Source organism: Cimex lectularius, unplaced genomic scaffold (genome assembly GCF_000648675.2).
Source record: "Cimex lectularius strain Harlan isolate CLEC.00 unplaced genomic scaffold, Clec_2.1 scaffold10, whole genome shotgun sequence".
Lineage (NCBI taxonomy): Eukaryota > Metazoa > Arthropoda > Insecta > Hemiptera > Cimicidae > Cimex > Cimex lectularius.
In genome coordinates, this window is record NW_019392665.1 from 2613825 (window position 1) to 2639274 (window position 25450).

Consider the following 25450-nt stretch of genomic DNA (forward strand, 5'->3'; position numbering starts at 1 on the left):
TGAACCCTACATAAAAATAAACACCCCGAGAAAACAATCTCTTTATTAATACCAACGGGAAAGAAGTAGTACGACAGTCCTACACGAGCAATGGCCAAAACTAATTATATAAATTTTAAGTTTTGTTATATTTTTTATTTCTGTACTGACCATTTCAAAATTGGTCAGGAGGCCGAGTGAGCATCGATTAGAAAGCGGCTCATCAAAGAATAACACTATTGTTGATGAGCTCTTTCATTTATGTTTTGCAATTGTAATGAAGCTAGTGTCGAGAAAGCGACTGTGTTACCTAATCGTCTTGTGCATCGTTTAAAGATAAAAACGAAGATCCTCCTCGGAAAAGCTAAACGGCCGAGAGAAGACGTCACGCGAGCTTTGCGAAATGTTCCGTATAACACCCGGACGAGAAGGAAACGATCGACGATGATTTATACCACGCCTGGCATTTTATTCCCTCTTCGATAAGCCGTAAACGAAACCCTTCTTATTCACGATTCACATTGAATTAAATCTAACGGTAACGTCAAATTATGGAAAATTATCCATACTTTGTTACACACTATTAATGAAAACAATCATAGGCTTATTATCTTATGATACCCGTAGATTAGGCAGCAAACAAAGCCTAGCAGACATATGTGTCATAAAATCCAAACCTACCTCCACTGAAAGTATCGAAAAGCTACAGAAACAATTGGGAACTAGACACTTCAGATATACAATAATCAATAAAATCAGACGTCTATTCTTAGAAATGGGAACTGACATATGACCCCGGAAACAGTTATACATCCTATAAAGTCTCGACTGACTATGAAGAAGAAAAGGAATTTAGGAGGATATCACCTAAAACGATATGGTATACAGATGGCTCCAGAACACACTAAGGAACCCAACAAAGTACATTTCGATCTTTCAAGCTGTACATGACGAAAAATCTTAAAATAGGACGCAAAAAAAATCCTCGTAACATCGGATAACCAAGCAGTTATTAATAAAGCATTAGCATGTAAAAAAAATCACATCAAAACTATCTAAAATTAGAGATGAGAAACATAGCTTGATATCTTAGGTACCAGGGCACAAGGGGATTTTGGGTAACAAAAAAGCAGACACACTGACCAGAGGAGAATCTGCAAAAACAATATATAGGCCCTGAATTTATTCTAATAACAAAAACAAACACACAATCCTCCATCTTTGAAGACAAAATGAAAAGTGGACAAACACTAGGACACACTTACGCTAAAGCAACGCTCACTGAGACTGAAAAATTCACTTTGGAATCTGCGCAAAAACGTAAGAGAGTTCAACTTGGGTCACTTTATTGTATCTATAGGGGATATCTATAGTTTATATATAAATAGGGAAAGCCTACTAGCGCAAAAAAGACAATCTGTAGAGTCAATAGATCATTTTCGGGATTAGTCACCAAGGTTGATCTAGAGGTTAGAGCATGTTGTGGTCATTAGCGATATTTTGCTTTATGTTATGATCTGCTGCAGGTTTCTTGTTGATTTCTCATCAAATTTGACGTTAACAGTGTGTTGATGTTGATCCTTGGTAGCTTTACAAAGCCTGGTTCTCAATCCTTCCTCTCTTCTTTTCTTTCCAATCGATGTGGTTATTTGATTTCACGAAGCTTATGCACACCAAGATACATTTGTCTTTAGCTATACAAACATTTTAATATGAAAAATAGCCTCTTCAGCAATTATATCTGCTAGGTTACAAGCCCTATGTCCAGGAACCAAGACGAATTTGGATCGCTGGAATAAAATCTATCAACGACCATAGGGGAGTTTAATGCTTGCGGAGCAGAAATTGGATATGAACGAACAACCATTAAAACACTCTCTTAAAAATGGGTTGATTATTCATTACTTGCAAACAGCTAGGTACTATAATTGCTTGAAATAGGACTCAAGGAAAATAGGTTCTTTTGATTTTTACAGACGGCAGCAGGTCCAACCAAGGAAAAGATAGGTGGCGTTGTCAAGAGTCCTGTATGTATGTGTGTTTAGTTAAGGATAACATTCGAGTCCCAAAGAGTGTATTTTTTAGATGTGGACGTTCGTTATAACCTTCAGAAAAGAGATGATGGTGTAGGCTTTTTTTCAAAGTACATATTCCAGGTCTAAAAGATTGCTGAGATTCAGAGCAAGCACTACAGCACCCACATGATAGTTGAACAGTGGCTAGCCAGATAACGGTCAAATAAAAGCTTATTTATTTTGTCCTATGTTTAGAATAGACGTCATATGCTAGATACTTAGAAATATTCGGAATCAAAAGTCCCTTTCACTTTCTTTTTCCTTTCCATGACCATTTATTTATTCAACTCTGCTCACTCAGCAATTCATATAACATCCTGATTTTACCGAGGGCAAACTTCATTTTTTTTGACAATATCTCTCTCATTCTGAGTGGTTCTTCAATATAAAACCCCTGAAAACTGTATCGATAAAATGTGGAGCAGACAAGACTTGAGCGATACCTTTCTAGGACTAAATGAATTAGAGTAAGGCGAAAATACTAAAATTTGGGAGTGTAGCCAAAATATCAGACTTCTGCGAGTTTCTTCGTCAGTTATCAGTACTCCATATCGGTATATTTAAAAATATATTTTTTTTGTTTAAGTTCGCCCCAAAAGGAGGTAAACTCGACCCTTTTTATGGTCAATCAGTCGATTTCCTGGGACGAAACTCAAAGGTCAAGAAATGAAGGTGGAATTATTTATTCGCCTCTCGCCCCTCACAAATCCGGGCTTCGCGATTCTTGCGATATCACCGGCTGTAAATTATAATCACGCATGGGTTGTTTATATGCAAAAGACGATTTTATATTCATAGTATGCCTGAGGCTTTTTCTTATTGATAAGTTGACATTTTACCGCAGCGTCTTGGGCGAAGAGGATGGACGGCAAGGAGAAATACTCATAATTTGATCGGATTTAAAAAAAATGTAACACTGCGTGCTAGGTGAAATACTGTCGCGGCAAATTTGAAATTTAAATTTCTTAACTATTACATTTAAATTTTGAGCCATCTCAAGTCATACGAAAAGGCACTAATTAGCCACTTGTTTAAGCTTTGCCATATCAAGCCGTCATCATTGTATAAATATGATTGCTATCTATAATTTTTTTTTAAGGTTGAAGAAAGCAATCTGGTTGTGATGGGGCTTTAATACGCCCAAGGGAAAACAGTCAGGCCTAAAGATTGCAGATGGCAAAAGCTCGAAATAAACTAGCCATCCATGGCAAAAAGCCATCTTCGAAATGTTTGATTTTGGCACAAACAGAACTGTACAAAACGTTAAGATTCAATATTTTTAGTATTAGATCCATTTTTACACTCATTAACGCTCTGGATCAAGGTATGGTCTTGAAGAAAATGAAAATTCAGTTTCAGCCAAGCTTTCAACCTATATTAAAGTCATCATCAGGGCAAAAAAATCTTAAATATGTCTACATATGGACTTGAAGACCGACTCAGTCCTAACATGTCAAGGATTGTAATAATTCATCCATTTATGTTTAGTGCTCTAATTGACCAAATTAGTTATTTCAATTAATTATTGAATGGTTGAGATGAAAAAGTATCACAAGAGTGATTCAAACCCACGACCTCCGGAACAAGACAAATGACTTTGAAAAATGGCAAAACGAGAGAAAATTCGAAAGGTTGTAGGTTGAGATGAGAAATTGGAGTCGGAGGGATCAAAGTAACGATAGCTCAAGTAGGTTAGAGCAGCGGCATATTGAGCTGAAGGTCACGGGTTCGAATCCTGCTCATGACACTAACTTTTTCATTTTAACCTAGACCTTACATAAACAGAATAATTAACTGAAATAATTAATAAGATCAATTAGACCACTAAACATGAAAGGATTAATATAATAAGTAAAGAAGTAATCACTTCAATAACAGCTCACTGTGGCCATTTTCATAAATCGCTGAGAATCGAATCCTGATTACACGACATTTAAAAAATGGCAAAAAAAGGTAAAATGTGAAAGGTTTTAAGTTGAGATGGGGAATTAGTGTCTGACTGGATCAAAGTCATGATTGCTCAAGTGGTTAGAGCAGTGGCGTATTGAGTCGAAGGTCGTGGGTTCGAATCCCGCTCATGACAATAACTTTTTCATCTCAATCAAGACATTACATAAAAAGAATAATTAACTGAAATAATTATATTCACTAATTTTGTGGTCCGCTTGACCAATTTATATATTACAATTAATTAAGGTTTTTAGTTGAGAGAAAAAAGTCAATGGCACGAGCGAGATTCGAACCCATGATCTTCGGCTAGATAAGCTGCTGTTCTACCACTTGAACTATCGTGACCTCGATCCACTCGGACACTAACTTCCCATCTCAACCCCACCTTTTGAATTTTCCCTATCACAACTAAAAACCTTAATTAACTGAAATAATTATTATGAGCAATTAGACCACTAAACTTAAATGAATTAATGTAATAAGTAAAGAAGTAATCACTTCACTAACAGCTCACCATGGCCATTTTCATAAGTTGCTGTGAAGTGAATCCTGATTACACGACATTTGAAAAATGGTAAAAAGAGGTATATTGTGAAAGGTTTTAAGTTGAGATGGGGAATTTGTGTCTGACGGGATCAAAGTCATGATAACTCAAGTGGTTAGAGCAGCGGCGTATTTAGCGAAGGTCGTGGGTTCGAATCCCGCTCGTGAGACTAACTTTTTCATCTCAACCAAGAACTTACATAAACAGTATAATTAACTGAAATAATTATTATGAGCAATTAGACCACTAAACAGAAATGGATTAATATAATAAGAAGTAATCACTTCACTAACAGCTCACCGTGGCCATTTTCATAAGTTGCTGTGAATTGAATCCTGATTACACAACATTTGAAAAATGGCAAAGAGAGATAAAATTCTAAAGGTTTTCGGTTGAGATGGGGAATTGGTGTCTGACTCGCTCAAAGTCATGATAGCTCAAGTAGTTATAGCAGCAGCATATTGAGTCAAAGGTCGTGGGGTCGAATTCTGCTCGTGATACAACATTGTTCATCTCAACCAAGACCTTACATAAAAAGAATAATTAATTGAAATCATAACAATATTGAAAGATTCAATATTATTAAACAGTTTACCATTGTTACTTTCTCACATCTCATACACCCTCTGTTTGTTGGATAAATGGTAGGAATAGGGATAAAAGAAGCACAAGACCTTCTAAACTTCGACCTGAATAGACCTATTGTCTACCTGTATTTTTATAGTTCACTGGCCAACATCAGGTTGCCTTGCAAGCTGCTCCTTACTGTAGGATTTTGCTCGTGGCTTTTCCTCTCCTAGTTGCAACAATGTGCACCTACAAAAATAAAACCTGTTCTGCGGTTTCATCTTCATTTTGGCAATATCTGCACAGTATTTCTTCTGTCTGTTCTATCCGGTGCATGTGCCTTCTTAGGCAGCAGTCAGGAGTCCTATCAGAATCCTTGTTCTGTTATGGTCGCCCTCCAGTAATTTCTTTGTAAGTTGCGCTTAGCCCTTCTATGAATCTTTTCGCATGCCCCATGCCTGGGGTCTTTTTTTAGCTCATTAAGGATCCACTTTTGTATGTGTCCTTTTTTTATGGCAAGATGGCTGCAGTAGGGTTCAGCATCTAGATAATTCATATTGGCTCATTTTTTTGTCCACTTTCTCATTGCCTCTATGTCCCGAATTCCCAGTGATCCATGCCAGAGTCAGGTCATTGTTGTCACTGACTTCTGCCAGAGCCTCCAAACAATCCGTAATTTTTTTTTCCTTTATCTTGCATAAAGCTAAGGCCTGGATTAATGATAAGAAGTATCCATTTGGTCATGTGAGAACAGTCAGGCTTAAAATGTCATTCTGAAAATAAAAGCTGTTTTGAAATAAAAACAATTATCTTAAATAATTTATAATTTAAGACAGAAGAGAGCTTTCAATGATCCCATCGTGCAATAATAATAATAAAAAAAGTTATAGAAGAATTAGTCCAATCAAAATCTAATCAGGCTTTGGTATCCTGATGTTTTATTATGTTTTCTGAGTTTGAGATGATTGATGATGACATTGTGATGATGTGATCAATGGAGATCAAACTGATTTTGTTTGTCAGGTGTGTTTTGGCATTTCATTATTTTTAGAAGTTTGCCTGTTATATAAATAATATATTTATATATAATTATAAGCATGCATAAAAATAAAATGTTAATTGATCAATTCATTGGTATGAATCTCCAAAAAATACTACAATAAATCATGTTTTAAATGATTATTAATAACACTTATGTTAGTTTGTATTTATTTTTTTTTAATAATATTTAATATTTTGACAGGGGAAAGAACTCCTTAGAAACTATTTGCCTTCTACTAGCCTACAAAATTAAGTACCCCAACAATTTTTTCCTCCTCAGGGGTAATCACGAATGCGCTTCAATCAACAGGTACCAACACTCATGAATTCACAATATTCAGAATTGTAACCGATCACTTTTTCTCAGGGTTTACGGTTTCTACGATGAATGCAAAAGACGGTATACGGTCAAACTGTGGAAAACGTTCACCGATCTCTTCAATTGTCTTCCTGTTGGTGAGTTTACTTTAAACATTTTCTTCTTTGTTATTAGATCTTTTTTTAAATATTTTCCTTTTTTTTCAGCTGCATTAATTGAAAGTACAATATTCTGCATGCACGGAGGTTTATCACCACAATTAGTCGATTTAAATCAGGTAAATGAGCAAAAAATGTGATAATAGTTTTATAATATTCACATGAAAACATTTTATATGTAAAAAATAAAATAATATAGTGTGATATAGGCATAAATTTATTTTAGATTAAGAAAATTCCTAGGCCGCTTGATGTACCAGAAAGTGGACTCGTATGTGATCTTCTCTGGGGTGATCCAGATGAGGTAATATTACACAATGTCTTAAGTATTTATTGCTTTTATTTTAGCAGTATTAAATGTTTCATTGATGTTTTTATTAAGAGAGTCGTCGGCTGGGGACAGAATGATAGGGGTGTAAGCTACGTTTTTGGAACCGATGTCGTAAGGTGGTTCCTGAGGAGGCATCGAGTTTCACTCATAGTCAGAGCCCATCAAGTCGTCGAAGACGGCTACCAGTTCTTCTCCAAAAGAGGTCTCCTTACGCTCTTCTCAGCTGCCAACTACTGTGGCGAATTTGATAACGCCGGAGCAGTCATGTCCGTCAGTGAAGATCTCACCTGCTGCTTCAGCATCCTTCCCGTAAGCACTATGATAAGCACTTTTGGCTCAAAATTTTTAACTTGTATTTTATTTTCAGCCGGACAAAAAGAAGCTCCTGAGAGTCAAATAACTTGACGATTCTCACCTATTTCTAATATGTACAAACAATCGCCATCAGGGAAGAGCTCTATAATAGATGCAACACAATACAAGAAGAATTTTTATTTATTCACATGAAAACATTTTAGCTTTAGACTAAATTAAAGAGTGTACACCCTGATAACACTGATTGATATTTATTTCCGGGTGGGATCGTGAAAAACAAAATCTGGTTTAACGTTACCTGAATAAGATTTTCTTTATTGTCAAATGTTACCAATTTTGCCTTAAAATATTTTTTACGCAATTTTAGCTTTTAAGACTGATGCAGTGTCATGTTAAATTCTAGTTAGGTCTCGTCATTTGTTGTTGAATAAAATAAGTAAACATTAAGCATAAGTCTTGGAAAATTGTTTTTTTGGAGATATTTTGTATATATAAAAAGAAAAAATTAAAACAATTTTTGTATATATTATTTGTTTATATTAATGTATTATCTATTTTAAAAAAATATAGACTTACATATTATGAAATTTTTTCTCTGTTGCCCTCAACAAAATACAGCACTTTGCTTTTATGTTACAACTCTTTCTGATAGAGTTTGCACACACACACACACACACACACACACACACACACACACACACACACACACACACACACAAAGTTACGTTAAATCTGTTACTACCACGCAAATCCTAGCCAAAATTAACTTTGGGTTTGTATAAGACAAATGCTAAAATTAATCGTTTTCGAATTAAATGGGTGGACTCTAGAAGTTGACACACCCTGTACAGGGTGGTCAGCTCGACGTGTTAAAAAAAGTGACGTGACAGTACATCTAAAGTGGAGTAGAATGCCCTAAACCTCATCCGGTCACCGTCTGCTGGAAGTGGTTGACCGAAACAATGATATGAAAAGGGTAGTAAAAGAAAAAACCGTGGTTGACGGATTGGTAAGGTGGAAAGATTAATAATAATATAAAATAAAAAAACTTAAGGAAATTTTGAATGAGTTTATTAAACTTTTTTTAATTTTGATTCTAAATGCTCACCACCCTCCACAATGTATTGCAGTTTTGAAACCAAATTTTAAAAAAGTAAATAATTTAATTCAAAATTTTCTTAACGATTTATATTTAAATTTTCCACCTTACCAATACTTCAACCACGGTTTTTTCTTTTCCTTGATCAATTTCTTCGTCTTTGAAAAAACTTAATTTAAAAAAGCAATTACACCACTAAAAAGGATATTAAATGGAATACATTTGCTAAAATTTGTTGGTCTCTAGGTTTGGAAATAGTAGTTTAAAATTACCAAAGTAAGTTTTTTCAACTTGGAAATTTTTTTTTTTTTTAAATCTCGCTACTAAAACGCTTATTTCACGAACGTTTACAAGTTTAGTATTGATCTCTTTTTGAAAATTTAACGTAGTTTTTCATGGTATCAACGGATTTGTCCAAAACCTTTCATTTTTGAAGTAGAGAACGTACTCCATTTAATATCCTTTTTAGTAATGTAATTGCTTTTTTTAATTACTTTTTTTTAAAGATGAAGAAATTGATCAGGGAACCACGGTTTTTTCTTTTCCCTGATCAATTTCTTCATCTTTAAAAAAAAGTAATTAAAAAAAGCAATTACACTACTAAAAAGGATATTAAATGGAGTACATTCTCTGAAGTCTGCTGGTCGCTAGGTTTGGAAATAGTGGTATAGAATCAACATAGTAAGTTTTTCAACATTGAAAAAAAAATCATTTTCCAAAGTTCTCATTACTAAAACGCTCATTTTATCAACGTTTACAGTTTAGTATTGATCACATCTTATTGAAAATTTAACGTAGTTTTCAATGGTATCAACAGATTTGTCCAAAACCTTTTAGTTTTGGAGTTATCACCTTTATTTGAAGCAAGGTCATGAAATCTTACAAATCAGAAAAAGTGGAATAACTCTGAAACTGCTGAGATTCAGACCATAATTAATTAGGACTTTTTTGTACCATTTTGAAAGTAGAATTTACTGGCAAAGTTTGTATTTCAAATTTTAACCAAATACTCTACTACAAAATTGTAGCAATTTAGAGAATTGATCACATGTTACACTGATCAGCATTTTATTACTCTATTGGGTCTGTCTATTTTCTTGCAGATTTAGATGTCAACGAATTTCGACGTACAACGTCTTCAATGACTAGAGGTGGTATAATGAAACATGAATGGTGGCATGAAACACATTTGAATGACATCTAAACTTGCAAGATAGACCCAGTAGTGATCAAGTGCCTATCAGTTTAACTGTGATTAAAACAATTTTTTTAAGTAAAGTTGAGTCTTGGGTCTAATAAGAATATTTTACAAGTTTTGACCAATGTGAATGACAAAATGTTAGAAATACTAACTGAGTGGATTAAAAAATAAATTAATTAATTAACAAATTAACACTCAAAGCAATGAAAAAATTTGGCCAATGTTTGTTTTTAAAAAAGAATTGTTTTCAAAAATGTAAATCCAAGTTCAATATTTCTAAAGTAGTGGCTGAGTAGAGAATATTTTGTGAACATTAAAACTTTATTTCCTGTATAGGGCAAATTGATTTTATATACTTTATGGTTTAGCAGAAATGACCTGTTGACCAGTGATTTATTAAGAAAAACTAATGATTCTATTTGAGAATGTCCAGGGGCATCAGTGGCCACATTGGTTTAGGAGTTGACACAGTGCTCATCACTGTAAAGGTGGTTTAGGAGTTCAGAGGGTATATAACCTTGTAATTGAAATATCCTCATAAATTTTTTTAAAAAAATTAAATAAATACTTTTGTTGTTGAATAAACCAATGTGGGTCCAACATGTGTTCTGTGACCGTTGTGACAATTTTTAATTTATACTAATAAAAAAGTCAATCTGTACAAATGATTTCCTGTTGGTGAGATTGGCAAGATTTCTCTCAAATGGTCCAACTTCAGGGGATCTTTGCACTTAGAACATTAAAACATGCTTTTCACAATGACAAATCAATATGCTGTGTTATTGGGACTGATGAAAGTTAAAATAATCTTAAAAACAGAACAGATATCTTGTTTCTTGTTTACATGCTTATATGCAAAATATTATCCAGTTCAACTGTAGATTTTAGCTTGGAAAAGTCATTTAAAAATGTTAAATAAGATTGCTCCGAGTACCGAGTCTTGGGGGACCCTAGCTCTTATATTTCTTAATCTTATACCATTAATCTGTACAATGAATTTCCTGTTCATTATATAATTACTAATTAAATATGTTAGGAAGTTAGGAAATTGATGTGACATAAGCTTATACCTAGATTAACTACTGTTACTACTGAAGTCTTCTGTACAGAAAAGTTGGTTTATGTGTCTTACTCTTTTGGGGTCTGGTTTGGTGTGGGAGCATACCCTTTTTCATGTCCTTGCCCCTCAAGAATATTTCATTCTCATTGCCTCATATAAAATCAAGGCGGTTTTGACCTATCATGGTTGTTTGCCTTAATAATAATTAAAACAAGATGTTAAATAAGGTAGGTCCAAGAACAGACCCTATAGGGACACTTCTTAAAAGTGCAATGCAATAAAAAACATGATTAAATGATGGTTAGGGATGGTTAGGGGTTGGCCGGATCAACAGAGAAGTTCTCTGGTAATAGGTAGCCCTAAGAAGATCTGCATCTTCCGATTAAGGATAGGTCATGCGAGGTTGACACATGGACACTTACTTTTGGGGCGCAGCCCACTTATGTGTCTGGCATGAAGAGAAAGGTTCCTTAATGTGTCCCACCTAATTGTAATGAGGAGGAGGAAACAGCCACTCATATCATCTTCGAATGCGAAGCAACAGCTCAATGAAGGTTTAACCTAACGTATGGAAAAGACTTAGGGAATCAAATTGCAGCAACACCAGTCAATGACCTGATACTTCTAAGAAGAAGGATTGAGTCTATTGACTGAACTAAGGAACTAGAAAGGTACAATAAGCCAGAAGGCTGCAGTGCCTGGGGAATACAAACCCCGCTTCCTAGTATCCTTTCCACCATACCATACCCACTTAATTGAAGTGTTCAACACCTTGGCTCCATATAGAGAGAGCGCAGGAATGCCACAAGAATTGAAAATTGTGCCTGAGCACAACAGCAAGTATTTCGTTCCCCTGTTCCTGTTCTTGGAGAAAACGGGACTGTTCTATTGTATATAGTAATAATAGTTGTGCATATCTAGCTTGTGTTAAGAGTGAATATATTTATTAGTGTGTATGTGTGATGTAAGTGGGTGGATGGCGGAATATCGAGTACCCCATTGACCCTCAATTAGGTTTGCTGTATATTATGTATAAAGGGTGATCATCAATAGATTTACTATGAAAATACACTGCTGCTCTAACCACTTGAGCTATCGTTACTTCGATCCATTCGGACATTACCCATCTCGACCTACAACCTTTCGAATTTTACCTCTTTTTGCAATTTTTTGAAGTCAAGGGGGTGTAATTAAATTTTTATGTTGTTTTATTTTGTATGGATTTTATAGTATTTTTCAATACTATAAATTGAGTTGAGTTAATTATAAGCATTGTATTGTATATATTTTTTTTCTCCTTTTTTATTTTTATTTATTTTTTATATTTTTTTTAAGAAATGAGTTTTTGACCTGTAAAATAAAAATTTAAAAAAACATTAAAAAAAACCAAACCTTGTTCAAGAGTGTTCGTGAATACAGATTAACAGGTAGGCAGAGATTGATGTACAGACATACTTCCATTTTTTTCTCTAGAATATATACAAGGTCTAATCTTTAATTGGATTTGAAATATCACAATTTGGACTTGTTTTAAGTTTTTCAAAATGTAAACTCTGTGAAAAAGGAAGAATGGAGTTGGAGTGTGGCGGTTTATTCTTTTTATATAAGGCCTTGGCTGAAATGAAAAACCTAGTGTCACAAGCGGAATTTGAACCCACAACCTTCAGCTATTCTAACCACTTGAGCTATCGTTACTTCGATCCACTCAAACACCATTTCCCATCTCAACCTAAAACCTTTCGCATTTTACCTCTTTTTGCCCTTTTTTAAATGTCGTGTAATCAGGATTCGATCCTCAGCGACTTATAAAGTGGTCAGTGGGAGCTGTTAGCAAAGTAATTACTTTTTTAATTATTAAGTTAATCCTTGTAGGTTTAGCAGTCATAATTGACCATATTAATTATTTCAATTACATATTCTTTTAATCTAAGGTCTTGATTGAGATGAAAAGTTAGTGTCATGAGCGGATTTTGAACCCATGACTTTCGGCTCAATACGCCGCTGCTCTAACCACTTGAGCTACTGTGACTTAGATCCACTCAGATACCAATCTTAACCTACAACCTTTCACATTTTACCTCTTTTTGCCATTTTTCAAATGTCGTGTAATCAGGATTCGATTCTCAGCGATTTATGAAAATGGCCACAGTGAGATGTTAGTGAAGTGAATACTTCTTTTCTTATTATATTAATCCATTAATGTTTAGTGGTCTAACTGCCCATATTAATTATTTCAGTTAATTATTCTGTTTATGTAAGGACTTGGTTGTAATGTTTGATTGGATTTGAAATATCAAAATTCCGACTTGTTTTAAGTGTTTTCCAAATGTAAACTCTGTGAAAAAGGAAGAATGGAGTTGGAGAGTTGCGGTTTATTCTTTTTATGTAAGGTCTTGTTGAGTTGAAAAAGTTAGTGTTACAAGCGGGATTCGAACCCACAACCTTTGGCTCAATACACCACTTTTCTAACCACTTGAGCTCGATCCACTACGATACCAATTCCCCACCTCAACCTAAAACCTTTCACATTTTACCTCTTTTTGCCATTTTTCAAAGTCATGTGTATCGATCCGGAGGTCATGGGTTCGAACCCCTCTCGTGAATCTAACTTTTTCATTTCAACCAAGACCTTACATAAAAAGAATAATTAATTGAAAGAACTAATATAGTCAATTAGACCACTAAACATAAATGGATTAATATGCAATATTGTTGATTTATTTACTACTCGTCTTTCTTCATTAAAACATTAGTTACTTAAAGCATAATAATTTCATTTAGTTTAAAAAAAAAATTTACCTTGTATGTAATGCTTTATTATATATTATATAATATACAATAATATAATACAATAATTATATATTTATATTTTTTTAATAATAATTAATCCTAGTAGTTATTACATAGACAGGGTGTTTAATTAAATCTTTATATTGTTGAATTTTGTAAGGATTTTATTGTCTTTTTCATTGATGCGTAGTGTAGTGTTTTATTGTTTATTAATGTTGAATTAATTATAAGCATTGTACTGTATATATATTTCTTCTCTTTGTTTTTAAGAAATAAGTTTTTGCTAATAAAATAACAAAATAAAAATAAAAAATAACAAAAAAGACCATACCTTGTTCCAGAGCGTTCGTCAATATAGATTAACAGGTAGGTAGAGATCGATGTAGAGACATACTTTCATCTTTTTCTCTAGAATATATGTCTTTAATTGGATTTGAAATATCAGAAGTTTGAATTGTTTTAAGTGTTTTCGAAATATAAACTCGGTGAAAAGAAGTGTGGCGTCTGACTGTGGCGCCAAAGTTTTTGAATTGGAAATGATTCGATTGTGCCCTCGAAGTTGGAACCAACTGGCAAGTGGCAACTCCTCCCCATAACCTTATTACGTTTGGCGACCAGGGGATTCGTGCTCGGAGCGATCTGTGGCTTGTAAAAAAAGACAGTCAAATTCTTATGAGTCGCTAGATCAATCGGCTTGGAGGTCTCTTCCTGCCGAATATGCTCGAGGAAAACTCATACGAACCCCTGGCCGAAGTCTACCTGAGCGTCGGTGACAGCTACACCAACGAGGACATCTACTGCCTCTGCAGTCGTGTCGTGATCAGGTTTTTTTAATTTTTTCTTTTTTTGACATTTTTTTTGCGTTATGATTGCCATGAACGGGATTCTGAGCTTTGATCGTGACAGGGCCAGGAACGAAGAAGAGGAGGAAGTGGCACACGAACTGACCGACATTCGGGAGGAGCAGTACTTCGAAGGTGCTGTCATTCAGGAGGTCGTCCAACCTCAGCCTCAGGTCCAGATCAAAAGAAAAGAACACGTAAGCGAAACAAATCAGCACCATAGTTTTCTACAATTTTTGACCAATTGACTCAAGGACCCGATAAAGCTTTTGACTCAGCAAACATTTGTACACGGATCAGCACAAAAATTTAATAGATTGATACTGCTGACTTCTTACATTTTATGTGTTTATTTATAGTGTTTCTACTGATTGAATCTCATAATATTCACACGAGTACCCTAATGAGCAGACACCGGATTTTTATGCAGTAAAAATTGTCAAAATATGCCATAAAGTACGCAGTTGAAAGCCCTGCAGTATACAATAATACGCAGTAAACCAAGTTTTATTTTACTATCATAACTTTAAACAGAAATACAGATAATAAACGAAATAGATATTAGCACTCTTTAAAATTAAAAATAATTAAAAAAGTATATAATTTTTTATTTAGAAATCGTGAGATGCGGTCTGGTGTGATGTAGGTTTCAGAAAAACATTTTCTTTATCGTGCCAAAGTTTCGATCTTTATTGAGATCATCTTCAGGGCCTGGGATTTACAAACATTGTTTACATATAACAATTACATTTTGGATGTGGAAAAGTGAATTTATACAATGCAAAATATATTTTTTTATATATTCAATCAAAGTATTTGTACTCACTCAAAGTGTTTGTCTTCTGTGTAATTGTGCCATTCTTGCGTGTCATGTGCCAGTGAGATTTTGCTATTTTGTGTTTTTATACGTTGGATTTTGAAGGGGTGGGGAAGGATGTCAGTATAGAAAAGACATTTTTGTATAAGGCATCGGCTTCTTTGAGGTGAAAAGAGCCGACGAAGGGAAAAAATGTATAAATTCACTTTTCCACATCCAAAATGTAATTATAATATGTAAACAATGTTTGTAAATCCCAGGCCCTGAAGATCTCAATAAAGATCGAAACTTTGGCACGATAAAGAAAATGTTTTTCTGAAACCTACATCACACCAAACCGCATCTCACGATTTCTAAATAAATATCGATTAACGATCACTAATCACCACACAAAAGTATATAGTGTTTTTCTGTTTGTTTAATGAGGGTACTCAACTACGAGATTATTTGAACCCTCAGGGTGCCAGTATTTTTGAAAAAAGGCCATTTCTAAGTATGTCGGGTTCGAATGCAGGGCTGCTGGATTCGAACCCGGGACATTTACTTTAGATTGATTAGCACCATGTCAACGCCCAAACCGTTGCAGCCACCGACACCCCTTAAAGTTTATTTACATTTTAACAAAAATATTTTTTCACTTACATAATTAAATTATTTATTTTATACTAATTGAGTATAATTAATGTTAATAAACAAATACTTCTCTAAATTGTCTTCCGTGAAATTGCGCCTGCCATTTAAAATTTGTACGTGTGGTGTTTAGCGACCATTAGTTAATGATTATTTGGAGATCATGAGATGCAGTGTGGTGTGATGTAGGTTTAGAAAAACATTTTTTTTATCTATTTAGAAATCGTGAGATGCGGTCTGGTGTGATGTAGGTTTCAGAAAAACATTTTCTTTGTCGTGCCAACGTTTCAATCTTTATTGAGATCATCTTCAGGCCCTGGGATTTACAAACATTGTTTACATATTACAATTACATTTTGGATGTGGAAAAGTGAATTTATACAATGCAAAACGTATAATCACAAAATAGCAAAATCTCACTGGCACTCTCGACACGACACGCAAGAATGGGACAATTACACAGAAGACACTTTGAGTGAGTAGAAATACTTTGATTGAATATATAAAATATATTTTGCACTGTATAAATTATCTTTTCCACATCAAAAATGTAATTGTAATATGTAAACAATGTTTGTAAATTCCAGGATCTGAAGATGATCTCAATAAAGATTGAAACGTTGGCACGATAAAGAAAATGTTTTTCTGAAACCTGCATCACACCAGACCGCATCTCACGATTTCTAAATAAATATCAATTAACGGTCACTAATCACCACACATTTTTTTTATCGTGACAACATTTCAATCTTTATTGAGATCATCTTCAGGGCTTGGAAAATGCTAGCACGATAGAGAAAATGTTTTTCTAAACCTACGTCACACCAGACCGCATCTCACGATCTCTAATCCTTTTTCTTTCACATTATTTTACAAGAACAATCTCTTTACATAGCCCTCCTCCTGGAATGTCACCGATTTTGGACCAGACCACATATCACCAATTCTGCAAAGCAGACGTATTATCCCCAATTAATAAAATGTTGTGTCCTATGCTACTTTCCCATTTTTAGGACAAATACATAATAGTTTTACCCATCATAGGACTACTATTTGTCGTTTAGTAAACAACAAATTTATCATTTCGGATATTCACATGATTCATCCGTATTTCTTTCATGCCTGCATTTTATGACATCATCTGTCATAATCAAGTTATTTTTTGGAATATGTTTTTATAAAGTACTTCCAATAGAATCAAATATCAAATCATGCTATTTGGCTTGGTAGCTCGTGGTGCTCGAGATAAAGGATGAAGTTTTTGTGGTAGTTATTAGTTTTCCTGTTTTTTGTCTAAGCATATCTTTATTTCAAATTACTTTTATTATTGTCTTGTTGATACTGTGGTTCTTAGCCTAATAAATTGTAATTTTATATTCAATGCGGGTAAAATAGTTGGATAGTCTTCCTGAATTGCATTTATTTGTTAATTCACAAGCAGTCACTATTTTTATATTTGTCACTGATATTCTTGTCAACTGACTAAAGTAGATGTCAAAATACGGATAATACAGACAGTTATGATCAAATAGCTGAAATTTTAAAATAAAATAAAAATGAATAGATTTTACCTTAGATGTGACCCTGCCATACTGAAGCTAGTAAATCTCTATTGCTATTGAATAATCTTAACGGACAAATGTTTTTATTTTATTTTGTATTTCTTTTTTGTCTGAAACTACCTATATTGAATAGTAGCCAAATTTCCCATCCTCCACAGAACCATGAAAGTGTCAGTTTTGAATGTTCAAGGACTTCATATTCTAGTTCTTGCTTGGCAACTATTCAAAGTGGCCCGGTCATTGTAACAGGAAATTTAGTAACTTCCCCATTCTGATGTGTTCCTAGTTGATTTCATTTAAATTCAGAAATGCCGGTTAGTTGATTTTTTCTTATATGAATTTCTTGATTTTTTTCCCCTGTGTGTGTTTATTTAGGAGGAGGTGCTGAGCTGTTACTGTTCAGCTTCGCATTGTTCGACCGACGAGCACGACAGCGTAAGAGAAAACGCGCTCCATTCTGATTCGGGAGCCGACCTTTCCGAGAGCTCAAGAGACTTAGATTGGGAGCGTTACTGGGCGACACATGGGGAGACAATCGTCTGGGAGAGCTGGATAAAGAAGTACGGGGCTTACATAGATCCCTGTTATCTAGCCGGAGTGCAGGCAGTGGAAGCAGATCCTGAGGAGACTCAATTCAATGTGACAGGATGCGAAAACGGGAAGAAATCATTTTCTGGTTTCTTGGATGAGGAATATCATGACGTTCAGGAAATAGACAATTCCTCTGAAACGTCTGAGAAATCGGATCATGGTGATGAGTACTTCAGACTACGATCTTGCTCAAGATCATCAGGCAAAAGCTCTCTACTCACCGACTCACTGACAAATGTTACTCCCATGACCATTTATTCATCGGAGCTGAGTTGTCCTGAGGAATCGTCGGGTCAGAGCAATTCCAACTCCTTCCTCTCCTCGTCCGCGGACTCTGTCTCGTCGAACGAACAACAGTGGCAACATCTCTGGCAGGAGCACTTTAACGAACAGTACATCGCATCTTACAATGCGTTCGTTGCGAAAATCAATGAAATAATTCCCTCTGACACGTATGACAATGTTTTTGAAAGTTCCACAAAATCTATGAATGGCTCCATCGACTGCAGCAAATCCACAGAGTTAATTTCTGAAAAAAACAATTCAGACGAGAACAAAGAAAACATAGACATTACTGATGTCGAGTTTGATTGTACTTCTACCTCATCTGACTCAAAAAAAGCCAAGCGTAAATTTAACATGTAAGTACTTTTTGTAATACAATAATTTTTAAAATTAATTAAGGTTTTTAGTTGAGATGAAAAAAAGCTGCTCAAGTGGTAGAGCAGCGGCCGAAGATCGTGGGTTCGAATCCCGCTCGTGCCATTAGCTTTTTTCATCTCAACTAAAAACCTTAATTAATTGTAATGATTTAATTGATCAAGCGGACCACGAAATTAGTGAATTTAAATAATTTTTAATAGTAGGTGCTAATTGCGATGTGCTATAATTAAGAATTCTGGGATAATACAAAGGGTAAAAATAGATCAAAAATGGTCAATCCTCCCCACAAAGTTAAATATGCTCTGCTCTGGTGAAGTACTCACTTGACAGAACTCATTATTTTTAATTTCTTTCTAAAAAGTCAACAGAGTTTGATACAAATTAGCACAATGATTAATCAGTTCACATTTCGTTTGTTGTAAATTGTCCTTTAGTTACATCATCAAAAAAATCCCATTGCCCTGAATCCTTGCTTTGCAGTTTTCACAATCTTTATACTTGGAGTTAGAGAGACCAACTAAATGTACTTATAAACGTCATTAGGTCTGCAGGGAATGACAGAATAGTTGAATTGATCAAAAATGAACAAAAAAATCCATGGTTTGATCAAGTTTGTCACTGTGCCAGGAAGAAATCGTTTGCTCTTTTGAATTTGTTTCGCAAAACGGACTCTGAAATGGTGAGACAAAGTTATATGAGGTCGAGTGGTTTTTATAAGAATCTCTGTTAAAAGAAAAAACAAGAGCTGTCTCACAATTAGCAGCGGTAAAAGATTCAAAGAAGTTTTGGCAATTGATGAACAGATTTAAAGGAAAGACTTTCATTTGTGGTGAGGTATCCTTTGATGCATGGATTCAGCACTTTCATCTACTTCTGAATCCGTTAAAAACTGACAAAAATTTGTACTTCTATGCAGAACCTATGATTTTTAACTGTTCTCTAGACGCACCATTCACATTTGAGGAACTACTCTCGGTACAAAAGAAATTAAAAGATCACAAGGCAGCGGGCCCAGATAGAATTCCTTATGAGTTTTTTAAATATGCTCCACGGCAATTCCAAGAACATCGCTGTTTTTATAACTATGTTTAGGAATATGGTTCAGTCCCTTCTTCATTTGGCGAATCGATTATTTTCCCTCTTTTTAAGCAAGGGGATAGAAATGATCCTACTAAATACAGAGGCATTTCATGTCTGAATGTTGCCAAGATTTTTTCTCGCTTACTGCTCAGAAGGTTAGAAGTTTATGTTGATGCCAACGGTCTTCTAGGTGAAAGTCAAATAGGGTTTAGAAAAAGGTTCTCAACTAGTGACAATCTGTCAGTATGGGCCAACGTAATCAATTTAAGACTATTGAAACCAAAACAGAAGACGTATTGCTTCTTTGTAGATTTGAGAGCTGCTTTCGATGGTGTAGATCGTTGGGGATTGTTTTTAAAACTCATTGACTTAGGATTTTCCTCAAAGATGGTCAACTCTTTAAAATCCTTATTCTCTGTGACTTCTGGGAGTATCACTGACTATATCTCGCATCTTGGATGTTTCACTCTCACCTGTTACGGTTTTTGAGTGGCTCAAATTCGCGGCCCTTAATTCTTTACGCTAGGCATGGAACTACAGATATGAGTTATTTAAGGAGTTTAATTTTTGATTTCTATTGTATAACCTGTTTTTCTATTCTCTCTTTTGCATTTTAACAGTTGTTATTTCTCCTTTTTTTCTTTTTATTGCCTAGGCTATAACTTTTATTTTATTTCATTGTGTATTTTTTCATTTCTGATTGTTTAATCAACGACCTCTGGCAGACGGATCCAAGATCCATGTCCTTAAATGCTTTGAAATCTAAATTGTCTTTTTTCCTTTCTTAAGTTCAATAAAGCATTATTAGGAGGTGGGCAATTTGAGCATACAATCTGCCATGCGGGTATTCCATTTAGGACAAAATTCAAAATCCATTTTAAGAATATGGGATTCTATTTTTATTGGAAGGTGATCACTTTGGACATCCGTTTCTAGGATGTTCCATTCAAAATTGGTCGCTAGGGACGGAGAAACAATCGTCAGATCTATTGCACTAACTGACCCGGTATAAGTATTCAGATGAGTGTGTGTTCCATCATTCAGTATTATCCAGTTTTCCTCATTAATAATATTTTCCAAAGCAATCCCTCCTCGATTATTTGATGAACATCCCCAAGTAATGGAATGAGCATTAAAATCACCCATAATCATTGCAGGGGACGGAAGTTGCGAAAATAAATTTCTTACTTCTTCTGAAAAATAGTTATTAGGAAAGTATACTGAACATACAGAATATTTTAACGGAGCAAGCACTTCAACGGCTACTGCCTGGAGATTGGTACCTAAGTCAATTTTCCTAGAAGGGATATTATTACGAATATAGAGTGCCACGCCCCCATGAGCTCTACCTCCTTCAGAAACCTCAGCCTCTTTAGAAAAAAACGTTGTAACTTCTCAACATAAAGGATTCTGTTTTCTTAAGGTGAGTCTCCTGAAGAGCAATGATAAAAGGAGTATGGTCCACCATGATCCTCTTCAAAAAGCAATAATTATTTTTCAGTCCTCTCACATTCCATTGGATGATTGATTCCATATTAATCTAAAATTTCAACCTTCTACCTAACACGAGTCAGCTAAACTGACTACTTAAGATTTTCTACAACTATTTTCCTTGGCCTCCCCTTTTTCCAGCCCCTCTTATTTTTGGGGGGATTTGTTGGGGACAAAGTTGTTTGATGTTCTCCATTAATCAGAGAAGCAGAATGAGGGAGAGGAGAGTTGAGTGGTAAAAGGGAAGGGGGAGGTAAACATTGACAGGGGGATCCATAAGGGAACATTGGACCATGGTTTCTACCATTTTTGGTTTTGACTCTTTTTGGCAAGATGACATATTTTTGATTACGTTCAGTGAGTTGTTCTGTCTGACAACTTATTTCTTTCGTGCCCATTTTTACTTTTTCGGCAAAGGTAATCCCTTTTTGAATAAGGCCAGAGCCTATTAGGGACTTTGCTTGATTGAACGTTATTTTATTTTTCACTTTCAGCTCCAAAATTTCAGTTTCATGTTTATATTTTGGGCAATGACGCGCCAAAGTGTTATGTGAGCCTTGACAATTCATGCACACTGAAGACTGACAAGGAACAGTCTTTTCGTGCCTTTCCAGCCCACATCCACACATAAAGACCTTCTTCTTACACAAAGAAATTGTATGTCCGAAATCTAGACATTTAAAACATCGAAGGGGAGCAGGAATAAATGGCCTTACGGCTATCTTCATATAGGCAACATGCAATTCTTTCGGAGGACACGGGGTATTGAAAGTTACAACCCATGAAAAAGATATCCTACCATCTTTTCTTTTTAATCGATGAAGGTTTGTAACATTAGAACCTTTTAATTCTTCAAGAAGTTCTTCATCGGGACACTCTTTCAAGTCCCAGCAAGAAATTACACCTTTTGAGGTGTTCAATTTAACATTTCTTTCGACCTTTACCGGTATATTTTCTATACTTTTAATTTTCAATATTTTATCCCCTTGTTCCTCATTAAACGCTTCAATATGAATTAAACCGTCATGGCCTTTTTTGACGTTTACTACTTTCCCTACTTCTCTATCTATTACTCTACATATCTTAATTGGCAATAGTGAGTGAAGGCCGCCATTATCTTTCCTATCCAATCGACAAATGATAAATTGTCTTGCCCCAGACGTACAAACAACAGGAGAGGGAGTCCTATTTAGAGGAGGTAATCGATTTCGAAAACCTCGGCCCACTGGGCCGAAAGGGCCTTTCAAATGATTTTGGGAAATATTGAAAAATATATGGCGTTTAAATAAAAAGAGAAAAACTAAATAAATCTTGCCCAACCCTGAAACCAGGTTTTTAGAGAGATTCAGGCCCCACACTTCCCAACACTTCCGAGCTACAAACTAGCACCCAGCAGACTTGTCTAATCGTCAAAAAACTTATCCAGTTCCTCACCAAAAAACACTTCAAAAAACACTGGGCTGACAAAGGGACGTCCTAGGTTCCACAACACACCACTGTCATACACTTATTAACAGACATTCCATCTTGCTGCCCACTTTCATTTGATAATGTTTTTAACATAAACGACTATATCATCTGGACGGAGAGGAAATTGATCTGTTCTTTGTGGATGGTTTGCAGCGTTTCTTGCCTGTTGATCAGCTTTTTCATTTCCAGAAATGCCGACATGACTAGGAACCCAAACAAATATCACATGTTTGTTGAGTGTTCTGATTTCATAGAGATATTTGTGAATTTCTAAGATGTAAGGGTCAACCGAGAAATTATTTTTGATTGCTTCGAGACTACTTTTCGAATCAGAGCAAATAATGGCATNTCCAAACATTCACTCGTAATCTAATTTATCCTATTGCCATCCAAGCTTTAATTTTTCTTTTTAAAATTCTTAATTCGGAAGGCCAAATGTATACAAAATTCCCATTTTAAATTGCATAAAATTATAAAATTTATGTCTGTTTATCCAAACATTCACTCGTAATCTTATTTATCCTATTGCCATCCAAGCTTTAATTTTTCTTTTTAAAATTCTTAATTCGGAAGGCCAAATGTATACAAAATTCCCATTTTAAATTGCATAAAATTTAATAAAATTATAAAATTTATTTCTGTTTCTTTTTTTAATTAGAATTGTGAATTTTTGTTCCATAATTTAAAAATATATTATTATTATTATTATTATTATTACTTGAAGGTTTATAATTAATACATTCGTCACAGTATGGATTTTTTTCAGTTTTTGAAATATATTTAGGTTTATAAATTACCCTTAATTAGAATTTTAATTTTGTTTAGAAAAAAGTATAAAAATAGTTGAGATAAATTGCACAATGTTTGTTAATATTTCCCCACTTTCTAGAAGAGAAGCTCAGTCTGTTGGATATCTTCTTGGAAGTTTAAAAACTTTGAGCATGGAACAAGAAGCAAAAGTCAAAGCAAGTTCGTCTTCTCCAGATAACGATGAAACGACAGACATAAGTAATAATTCAGAACCTCCAACTGAAATTCCTTTAAAAAGAGGTTCAAAGCGAGTGTAAGTTTTTTTTTTTAACTACGCATTAGTTTGAAATAAAAAGCCAATTAAGGAATTGTAATTTAACGTTGCACGACTCGATATAAAATATATGTTAATCATTAATGTGTAGAGATTAGTGACCGTTAATCGATATCTGAATAATTAATCATTAATTTGTGTACAGGCATGAAAAAGACGACCCGAGTTTAGACAGAGTCAAAGGCGCTTTCACCCTTATGGGATTTGTTTTTAAACCGGCAGAAATACGTGTGGAAAAGTCTAGAATAAGAAAGGCCCATGTCGTTTACCGTAAGAGGAACATACGATCGCAGAATCGGTCCTTGAATATGAAATCTGTTCAGCCGAGGCATATCAGATTTGACGAAAACGGATTCGTGATCGACAAGTCATCGAGCGCGGACCAAGAGTCGCAGTCCTACGTGGTCGACAAGTGTCGCATCGAGCTGGATGACTTTTCAGAAAAAGACGACTCCTCTTCAGACGAGGACTTCGTCTTGGCGGATGAATGGGGCAGCCAAAAGATAAAAGAAAGGCAGAAAAAGAAAAAAATGAGCAAAAAGAAAACAAAAATTAGGAACAGCCTGCCAAAGGAAATGCTTGAAAATAATAAACTCATGAAATACTGGTACAACAGGTACCGTCTCTTCTCATTGTACGATCAGGGAATTAAGTTGGACAAAGGTGAGTCGAAATGAAATTGAAACATTCATTTTTTTAATTTATACATAATTTTAGAGAGTTGGTACTCTGTTACACCTGAAAAAGTCAGTAAGCACACCGCAGAAAGGTGTAAATGTGATCTCATCATCGACGCGTGCTGTGGAGCTGGAGGAAATGCCATTCAATTTGCTTTCACTTGTGAAAAGGGTAAATTAAGACTCTACAATTGTTTCATTCTTCTCAAAAAAATACATTAAATTTTTCTCTACAGTCATCGCTATTGATATCGATCCTGTTAAGGTCGAATTGGCAAAGCATAATGCCTCCATTTATGGTGTCATGGATAGAATAGAATTTATAGTGGGCGACTTCTTCGCACTGGCCCCGTATTTGAAGGCGGATGTCATCTTTTTGTCGCCTCCCTGGGGCGGCCCGGGTTACCTCTCGAGCGATTCGTTCTGCCTCGACAACATCACGGTTGAAGGAGGAGGGAAGAGGCTGTTCGAAACCGCCTTGGCCATCACGCCCAACATCGCCTATTTCCTCCCAAAAAATATCAACACCGATCAGGTACGTATTTTTCATTTCGAGATGTATTTAATCTACATTTAATATCGTTTCAGCTCATGCAGATTGCCGGCCCTGGAGGAGCGGTCGAAATCGAACAGAATTTCCTCGAAAAGAGGCTCATCGCGATTACTGCGTATTTTGGGGAACTGGTCGAAGCGCTATGAATCAGTCTTTCTTCGACCAAAACGTTATGGTCGATAACTCAAACAAATCAGATCTAACAATACTACCTTCTAATTTGTAAACTCCAATTATTATACTATATATAATATATAATAATATTACCTAATTTTCCCTTTCCCTCTAAATTAGTAAATCTGTAAAAAGCATTTTTAACAGATCCACTAATTCCATAGTATTTTAATTTTATTTTAAAGTGTGTTTAAACAAAATATATAAAATCTAGTCTGTCAATATGTTGTAGCTGTTTCTTTTCTTTCTTTTTTTAAATTACTGTTGACATTGAACTCAAGTGAAAACACAAGAGACAAGTTCAAAAGATACGCTTAAAAACTGATTTTAACTTTTTTTAAACATTCCTGATATTGTATTTATCTTCCTATACATCTTTCAACATTT

The 25450-nt window shown here is 34.9% G+C and overlaps 2 protein-coding genes across 2 annotated transcripts in view; both read left to right on the top strand.

Moving 5' to 3' along the window:
- The window catches only part of LOC106667369 (serine/threonine-protein phosphatase alpha-3 isoform-like), a 64089-nt gene extending 56312 nt beyond the window's left edge, over positions 1 to 7777 (top strand). Inside the window, exons 3-8 of the mRNA XM_014395276.2 lie at positions 6359 to 6466; positions 6524 to 6612; positions 6682 to 6752; positions 6860 to 6937; positions 7016 to 7273; positions 7332 to 7777. Of these exons, the coding sequence (XP_014250762.1) occupies positions 6359 to 6466; positions 6524 to 6612; positions 6682 to 6752; positions 6860 to 6937; positions 7016 to 7273; positions 7332 to 7364 (637 nt within the window). The 3' untranslated portion in view covers positions 7365 to 7777. The remainder of the gene's footprint in view (positions 1 to 6358; positions 6467 to 6523; positions 6613 to 6681; positions 6753 to 6859; positions 6938 to 7015; positions 7274 to 7331) is intronic.
- Positions 7778 to 14030: 6253 nt separating this feature from the next.
- Positions 14031 to 25285, top strand: LOC106667368 (trimethylguanosine synthase). Its single transcript, XM_014395275.2, has 8 exons — positions 14031 to 14253; positions 14336 to 14468; positions 17656 to 18512; positions 23465 to 23638; positions 23805 to 24322; positions 24377 to 24508; positions 24573 to 24871; positions 24925 to 25285. The coding sequence occupies exons 1-8, from the start codon at positions 14147 to 14149 to the stop codon at positions 25033 to 25035; spliced, it is 2331 nt and encodes a 776-aa protein (XP_014250761.1). The 5' UTR covers positions 14031 to 14146; the 3' UTR covers positions 25036 to 25285.
- The last annotated feature ends 165 nt before the right edge of the window (positions 25286 to 25450 follow it).